The sequence below is a fragment of the Lichenostomus cassidix genome, chromosome 9 (assembly GCF_008360975.1).
Source record: "Lichenostomus cassidix isolate B80296 chromosome 9, HeHo_3.0, whole genome shotgun sequence".
NCBI lineage: Eukaryota > Metazoa > Chordata > Aves > Passeriformes > Meliphagidae > Lichenostomus > Lichenostomus cassidix.
In genome coordinates, this window is record NC_139490.1 from 22,695,764 (window position 1) to 22,704,509 (window position 8,746).

The 8,746-nt window shown below is 52.1% G+C and overlaps 1 protein-coding gene across 1 annotated transcript; it reads left to right on the plus strand.

The window, feature by feature from the left end:
* Nucleotides 1–678: 678 nt before the first annotated feature.
* Nucleotides 679–6,910, plus strand: SRPRB (SRP receptor subunit beta). The gene is made up of 7 exons (XM_085069917.1): nucleotides 679–833; nucleotides 947–1,041; nucleotides 1,913–1,990; nucleotides 2,789–2,871; nucleotides 3,393–3,529; nucleotides 4,373–4,427; nucleotides 5,060–6,910. The coding sequence occupies exons 1-7, from the start codon at nucleotides 728–730 to the stop codon at nucleotides 5,274–5,276; spliced, it is 771 nt and encodes a 256-aa protein (XP_084926043.1). The 5' UTR covers nucleotides 679–727; the 3' UTR covers nucleotides 5,277–6,910.
* Nucleotides 6,911–8,746: the final 1,836 nt, after the last annotated feature.

Sequence of the window (8,746 nt, forward strand, 5' to 3'; positions counted from 1 at the left end):
GCTGGACATGAGGCCAGGTGTGCCCAGGTGGGCAAGAGGCCAATGGCCCCTGGGCTGTCCCAGCCATGGTGTGACAGCAGGACCAGGGCAGTGACTGTCCCTCTGTGCTGGCACTGTGAGGCACCTCCAGCCCTGGGGACAGTTCTGGGCCCTCATGACAAGAGAGACATTGAGGAGCTGGAGAGTGTCCAGGGAAGGGAATGGAGCGGGGAAGGGGTTGGAGCACCAGGAGAGGCTGAGGGAGCTGGGAAAGGAGGTCAGGCTGGAGAAAAGGAGCCTCAGGGGGACCTTGTGGCCCTGCACAACTCCTGACAGGAGGGGACAGCCGGGGGGGGTCAGGCTGTACTCCAGGGAACAGGGACAGGACAAGAGGAAACGGCCACAAGCTGTGCCACGGGAGGGTCAGGTTGGACATCGGGACAATTTCTTCCCAGAGAGAGCTGTCCAGCCCTGGCACAGCTGCGTGCGATTTCAAAGCCCTGTGGATGTGGCACGTGGGGACATAGTTAGTGGTGACCTTGGCAGCGCTGGGGAATGGCTGCACTCAATGGTCTCGGAGAACTTTTCCAGCCTAAACCATTCCGTGTTTCTGCGATCTCGCCCAGCGAGTCTCCTCCCTCACAGCCTCTCACGGAGGAACTACAGCTCCCATCAGCCCCCGCGCCCTGTCCTTCCCGGCGGGCGGCGGGCCGGAAGCGGAAGTGCGGCGCGGCCACGAGTGCGGAGCATGGCGGGCGGGCTGGAGCCGCACCTGGCGGCGCTGCGGCGGGAGCTGCCCGGCCCCGCCGTGCTCTCCGTGCTCATCGCGCTCATCGCCGTCGCCGTCACCTTCTGTGAGTAGCAGAACCTCCCTTTCCCCCCGCCCCGCGCCCTGCCGGCGGCCAGCTCTCGCTGAGGGGCGCCGGTGCCCTCAGCCGCGGCTCAGTGTGCAATTCTCCTCCCGCAGTGATCTGGCGCTTCGTGCAGAGCAGGAGGAGCAGCCGCAAGGCCGTGCTGCTGCTGGGGCTCTGCGACGCGGGGAAGACGCTGCTGTTCGCGCGGGTGAGCGGGGAGCGGGGCTCGGACCTGCGGCCTCGTACGGACGGGAGGGTGTTCCTTTAGTTAGGCTTTTAGTCTTGGAATGAAACTGTTAAAAATCGGGGTTTATAGCTGTTAGGGGGGATAGAGACCGAGGTTTGTCTACCACGGAGTGTCAGAAGAAATGGTGTTTTGGTTTGAATTTGACATTGTAAAAAGCTTAGGGATACTTGATCTCATCGCAGTCTGCAGCTCCTCCCGAGGGGCAGCGGAGGGGCTGGAAAATATCTCTGTGCTCTCGGACCAGGGACAGCACCCAAGGGAACAGCTGGAGCTGTGCCAGGGGAGGGTTAGGATGGACATCAGGGGAAAGTTCTTCCCTCAGAGGCTGTTGGGGCACTGAACAGCCTCCCTAGGGAATGGGCACTGCCTGAGGCTGCCAGAGCTCCAGGGGCGTTTGAGCAGTGCTCTCAGGGTGGGATTGTTGGGGTGTCTGCAGGGCTAGGAGTTGGACTGATGATGCCTGTGGGTCCCCCTTCCAACTCTGGATATTCTGTTACTGTTAAATCTGAAAATGAAAGGAGCACAGCAATGGTTACCGTGGTCCCAGCTGGAACACTCCAAAAGATTTGCAGGCACACTCTCCTCCTTCTTGTTTTAGTGGAGATTAACAATACAAATAGATAATTATTTTCCTAATGACCATTTTTTAATGAATTGGGAAAAGTAACCCCAGCAATAGTTTCCTGCAGGAAATTGAGATCTGATGCCCATTATCCCTGTCAGACCATTTCAGTTTGTGAACAGAGTAAAGGTGATGCTGGTGCTGAAAAGCCTGGTTTAAGGGTTTGGAGCCTCTCAGGCTGTTTTTTCTGAGTGCTGCCTGTTCCCCCAGCTGCTGTCAGGGAGGTACAGAGACACGCAGACCTCGATCACCGACAGCTCCGCCGTCTACAGGGTCAGCCGCGACAAGGTGAGTCCTAACCAAAAACACCTTTATCAGCTTCAAGCAGAGGTTCCAGCTGTACTGTTTGTGCTCTCAGAAAGGATTTTGTTATTTTTAGGTCCTGGGCTGCCACAGACCTGGTTGTTTTTGGCAGTTCTTTCATTTTGGCAGTCTCTTTCTCGTGCTGGATGCACACGTGGCAGGGAGAGCAGTGTGCTGGCAGCACCTGAACTGCTGGTGAATTGTGAAAGTGGAGGGTGGTTTTGTGGCTTCACCTTCTCAGTCATTATTAACAACAGTGATAATGAGTTAAAAAACTTGGTGAAAGGATGTGCAGGGTTTTAAATTTTTTTTCCCATTTTTGTGTCTCTTTAATTGAGCAGACACGTGTTTGGAGGGGGTGAGGCAGTGGAATGCTGCAAGGCAGATTGCTGCTTTTTTCATCCCCTTTTAAAATCATGGACAAGGTTTCCATTAAAATCCAGGAGCAGTGTGCAGGAAGGGGCTCCTGCAGCCTTATCTTGAGAGCAGTGACGTGGCCCTGCCTGGCTGTTTGTTCTTTCCCACCTCCTGGCTTTGGCTGTTTCCTTTCCTAGGAAGGGATACATTTGCAGCCTTAGTTAAAAAAGGCTCTTGAAAAGGCATTTTTGTGTTATTGCCAGCAAAGTTTGTGTATTCAGGGAGACTTGGTATGTGTGATTAGGTAAGTTGGTTCAGAGACTGTAGGTTTATATTGTGCCTATTGTGTCAGACTGGTTTTCCCCAGTGTGTGATCACAGGAACCTCTGATCAGGTGGTGTTAATTCCATCTTGCTTGTGTTCCAGAGCACTAATGTGACCCTGATCGACCTTCCAGGCCATGAGAGTTTGAGGCTGCAGTTCTTGGAGAGGTTCAAGGCTGCAGCCAGGTAATGTGGAGGGGATTGGCAGGGGAGGAGGGTGTGTGGGATCTTTTGCAAAGGGATAAATCAAGTAATGGTGCTGGGAATGCTGTCAGATGGGCTGGTGGTGCCCTGAGAGTCAGAGCTGTGCTGTGGGGTAGTGCTGGTTGATTTTTGCTTTGCCTTCATAGAATATCTTGAGTGGGAAGGGATCCACAAGGATCAAGTCCAACTCCTGACCCTGCATGGGACAGTCCCAAAAATCACCCCTGAATTTCCTGAATTTCCCACTTACCTGTGCTTGTAGTGCACCAGGAGGCAAAGCAACTGCAGTAGGGAGATCTAGGGGATGTGGGATATTCCTGAGGCAGACAGGGGAAGAATTCCTGCTGAAGCTAGCCATGGGGTGTATTTCAGCCAGCACCTGCTACAAACCTGTGCTTGGGCTGGGTGAGATCAGCTGTGGAAATCTCAGCCCAGGCTGGAATACCTGCAGGGGAAGGTGACTGCAGAACTTCATGTCCACCTGTCCTTCTCCCTTGCCCCAGAGCCATTGTGTTCGTGGTGGACAGCGTGGCCTTCCAGAAGGAGGTGAAGGATGTGGCAGAATTCCTGTACCAGGTCCTGGTGGACAGCACTGTGCTCAGGAATGCACCAGCACTGCTCATCGCCTGCAACAAGCAAGGTACCCTGGGGCTGGGGCTGGCAAGTCCTGCACGCCAGGGCTTTGTGCCATGGCTGCTGAACTTGGGAGCTGGGATTTCAGCAAAAGAAAGGATGGAATTTAGGTTTCAATTTGGGCTACTCAGCAGGAGTGCTTGTAGGACCGTTTGGGAGAGCTGCACCTCTTTGGGTGGGTGTAAGGAAGGCAGGTGGTTTTTGTGGGGCTTTTTGTTTCTGCCTGCTTTGTGCACAGCTGCTCCTCAGTCTCCAGGCAGCAGGAAATAGGATCAACTGGAGCATGAAGAACTATTCCTACACACTTGGCAGCTTCAAAGTCAAAATGAGTAGTTCAGCTGCCAAGGTTCCATGTTTCCTCTGGAGTAGCAGGAGCATCCAGCTACTGGAAAAGACTCAATTTTCAGATCCCTACAAGTTCTACAGTGAAAGCTTGGATCCCTCTGTAACGGATGTTTTGGGACAGTATCAGATCTGTTTTGTGTAGTTATTTCCTGCACTAATTCAGGAGCTGCCTGGGGCTTTCATGGCCCTGTGTGCCCTGGGTGGAAAGTGCTGTGTGGAGCCAGGAGAGGAGGGAGTGCTGGGGCATCAAACCCTGTCCTCTGAAGGAGCTTCCTGCCCAGCAAGAAGGAATGAATTCCCTGCATTGTATCACGGTTAGGTTGTTCCCATTCATGCCTGCAATCCCAAAGCTCCAGCATGCCTTACCCTGCTGCAGGCACAGCTGTCCTTGTCCTGGTGACTACAGTGACTGCTCAGTATAAACTTACTTACTTCAGGAGGAGGAGGCAGGTTCTGAATTCTGACAGACAGCCAAAGAGCTGATTTCTTGTTCTTTTCTCTCTAGATGTCACAATGGCAAAATCAGCAAAACTCATCCAGCAGCAGCTGGAGAAAGAGCTGTAAGTATGGAATGGGATCTCAATCCCTCTGAGCTTTGCCTCGTCTCCTTTCTCTCTTACCTCAGTGCTCAGTGAGCTCCCTTGAGAAGTGTCTAAATTCCCTGTGCAACTGGGAACAGTCTGGACTGGGGGTGGCAGTGCTGGGTTTACAGTTGGACCTCATGGTCTTAGAGGGCTTTTCCATCCTCACTGATTCCCTGAATCTATAATCCCTTTGGCCAGCAGACGGCAGCAGGGGTATTTGTGCTGTGTCTCTTGCAGGCTGAATACACGACCTTCTGGTTTTTATCAGAGGAGTTAATTGCCACATATTCACATTCTCCAGGAAAATAAGGATTGCTTGTTCTGATGTTGAGCATTTGCCAACTACCTGTGTGTAGGTGTTGGATTTCTGGGTAGTTACTGTGTTTGCCATGGGCAGATTGGGATAAGGACATCATCACCAGACTTTGCTGTCATTTATTACCAACTCCAACCTGTTTGAACACCTCTCCTTGAGTGCCCTCCTGCTCCCTTGAGCCTCTGCCCTTGTGTCCTGCTGGCAGAGCTGCATCCCAGCCATCCCAGAGCCGTGGTGCAGGTGATGTTCCCGTTTCCCAGCTTGACCAAAGCTTTCCCTTCTCTCCCTGCAGCAATACCCTGCGGGTGACCTGCTCTGCAGCTCCCACCAGCCTGGATGGCTCAGCCACAGGGGGCCCTGCCCAGCTGGGGAAGAAGGGCAAGGACTTCGACTTCTCCCAGCTGCCCATGAAGGTGGAATTTGTGGAGTGCAGTGCTCGGGGCAGCAAGGGAGAAGAGGGAGAGGCTGACTTGCAGGACCTCGAGAAGTGGCTGGTGAAGGTGGCCTGAACAGAGAGGGACAGGGCTGGGGGGCTGAATGGAAAATTGAGTAGTCTGGATCACTCAAATCTCATCTTGATGTAAAAAGAAGAAACTTCAGGTGGAAGTCAGCACTGTGGTGTCTTCCTCTGCTGCTCGTGGGCTTGGGAGCGATGTGACAACTGCTGGTGTGATTCCCTCTGACTGTCCTTTCATGCTGCAATGTTTTTATCCTCTCCCCTCTTCCCCTCCCCTCCTCTGGGCTGCTGACCCTTTGGGATTTTCTTTTTCCTTAGTCTTTAAGCTTTTCATTTGGTAGTTGCCAAGCAAATTAGGAAGGAGTGCAGTGCCAGGTGAGTTTTAGAGACTGGAATGTGCCTGATGTTTCCTGCCATGGTTTTAGATCCCTGTTGCCTCTCAGAGCCATTGACCATCTCGTGAGTGGGGCTGCTGGGGAGCACTGCACAGGCTCCCTAAGTTGGGCAGAGTATAAAAAGCTGCTTTCCTTTTGTCTCTACCTTCCCATTGTTCCAAACTGGTGCAGCTTCATTTCTGTGGGGCTGGAGGAGTGTGAAATGCCCAAACCAGGCTGCCTGCCCTGCTTTATTCCCTGGACCCAGCGTGTGTTTGGTGATTTCCTCTCTTGATGAGCTCATGGGAGTTTTTCTTCAGCTGAGGGCTGTGAAATGAAAACTTGGTTCACTGTGCTGCTCCTTTCAGCCTCTCCTCCCACAGCCATGAACAAACACTCTTTAAAGAGTGGCAGAGCTACAGGGGGTCATGGCATGAAGCTACGAGATGAGCACAATTTTAGATCCATCCCTGCACCCAGAGAGAGACCTGGCATGCCAGGCATTTGCTGTGCAGTTCTCCTGCTGCACCAAGGTCTTCCTTTGTGTGGAATTAGTCAGCACTTGTGGCAAAGTGAGAGGGAAAGTCCAGGAGCTGCCAGCACGTGGGTGTGCTTCCTCCTCCTGAGGGACATGCTCGAGGAAGAGGGGAAGGAAATGGGAGATTTTCCCAGATTGTGTTTCACTGCACTTCGCAGAGTCCTACTGCAGTGACATTTTCCCTTTGTGGCTTCCCCTGTTGTTTTAGGGTTGAGGGGGTGGCTGGCTCCTGGCAGACCCATTTTATAGTTTGCAGCCCTCTCTCCCCCATGCTTTAATGCCTCCCTCATCTCTGAACTCATCTGTTGTGTTGTGTTCCTTCTCTGGGGCTTTTCCTGCCTCCCTGCAGCATTGCCAGGTGTTGGGAAGAGCAGGAACTGCCTTCAGCAAAGCCCTGCTCCTGTAGTGAAGCTGGTCCTTGCATTTCCAGTCCTGGGAGCCATCCATGCAGGAGGTGGGGAGGATTATATTTACCAAACATGTTACATTCTTCTGTTTCCTGCAGGCAGAGTCCTGCTGCAACATGTTTGTCATGCTTTGAACTCCTTTAGCTGGAGGTCTTGGGCTGCCTGCTTCAAATCCTTAATGCTGAAGTGATTTTGGGCAAAAAATTGCTGTTTCTTTGGATGGTTGTTCTTGCAAAGACATGTCTCCTTGAAAAGCAGAGGCCAAGCAGCAGCCTCAGCTTAAGGGGGCAAGGTACCATGAGGCCAGGGTGGGTTTTAAGTTATTCTTTTTAAAAGTATTCCTTAAGTAAATTCTTTTTTGCTTAAATGTTTGTTCTCAAGTCTTGCTTCAGTCTGTTAGCCTTCGTTCTTCCCAGCAGTGTCAGATCCACATGGATGGGGCTCAGCTAAAGGTTGGGAATCAGCCTTTCTGCTCTGTGGCCACGTCTGTGTTGTCAAAAAACATTGTTTTCTGCACACACAGGGCTCTAGGGTTGGTTTATTTTTGGTTTTGTATTTACTCCTTGGTCTGACTGATGGATAAACTGATAATCACCTAGCAAAAAACGCCCACGAAACAACGAAAAGGCACTTTGGTGATGTGCACAGGAAAGCTCCAGCCAGCTGCGGTGGCTGTGGTGACAGAGCAGCGCTGCTGTGCCCTGGAGGTGGCTGTGGCACCCTGTGGCTTTGCTGGATGGAGATGAGATGCCTCAGCTTTCCCAGGCTGAGGAGTGGCTGCACAGCCAGGGCCAAGCTCAGGCTGAGCCCAGAGCGGCTCATGCCGGAGCACAGAGCAGAACTCCAGTTTTTGGGCCTCACTCCGTGACTTGTTAAATATTCAGGGCTTTTTTTTTTCCCCAGTGGCTGAGAGAAAAGATCAGAACTGGAAACTCTGAGTGGTGTTTTCTTGTTTTTCTTTATTCCCCAGTCAGCTCTGTGCTTTGTTCTTTGCTCTTCTGACCTTGTTCCCAGCCTGTGGCTCTGCTGGCTGGGAGTGCTGCTCCTGAGGCTGCAGCTCGGCAGGGCTGTGTTGGGGTGGCTTTGGCAGGACAGTGGGATGTGATAAACTCAGCCTCTTCTGCTCCAGCTGCCTGACCCTGAGTCAGGAGCCCGCTGTGTTCACGCATCCCCAGGGACTGAGGCTCTCACTGTGCTAAAGCTCTTTTGGTCAGTGGTTTTTGCTATGGGTTGTACTCCAAACTGTTTCCCTGCAAAAGGCAGATGTTTTTGGAGGAGAATGACCAGCACAGTCATAACCTGGATAGCAGAAACTTCAAAGAGGAGAAGAGATTGCTCAAAGGCAAAGAAAAGCAAAAATAATGATGCCTGGACATCAGCATTGCAGTGGGGTGGTTTCCAAGGGTCTAGGTGTTCCAGCTGTGACCTTCCTGTGCACAGAGCCACCAGCCCAGCACCTTTGGGGTGCAGAGCTTCTGTTGGCCCCCTTTGGGCCACCCTGTGCAGTTTGTGACCACTTGTCCTGCTGGATGTTACCCCTGATATGGATGTGGAGAAAGGTAGGGGAGGTCAGGTAGGTGTTCAGGGAAAATCTGCCAGGTGGAGGGGGAAACAGGAATAGGAATAACACGGAGAGGTCTTTTTCATGAAGGCTTGCTGATGCAGAGCAAATCCAAGACAGGTTCCCTCCTGTCCTCTCCCTTTACTCCCTTCATGAGCATGGATACATCAGGGCCAAGAGCACAGGGAAGAGTCAAGGGGTAAGGACAGCAGGGCCTGAGTGTATTCACCCCACAAAACCCCTGGAAGAAAGCTCCAAACCCACTGTACCCTGCCCAGAGCCCTCTGCATTGAAAAAGTACAGGATTTTTGAGTAGCTTGGTGCTTGCCATAAGTAGCTGGAATTGTTGGGCATGGGACTGGATGTGAAACCTATGGCTATGATGTGTCAGGCAGAGAAGGATCAGAGGAAAACCTGGAGCTGACAGTCTGATCATTAATAATAGTAAATATCATTAATAATAGAATAGACAAAGCTGCAGCTAAAATGTTAAAAATGCTGGAACAGATCATGGTCTGTGAGCTGTAACAACCCCATCACTAACACAACTCAGCAAACCCTCAACCAAACAAGCAAAGCAGTGAAAGGGTGAGAAGGACCCCAGACCCTGATACAGCTCTTGCTCAGGACTGGTGTGAGGGA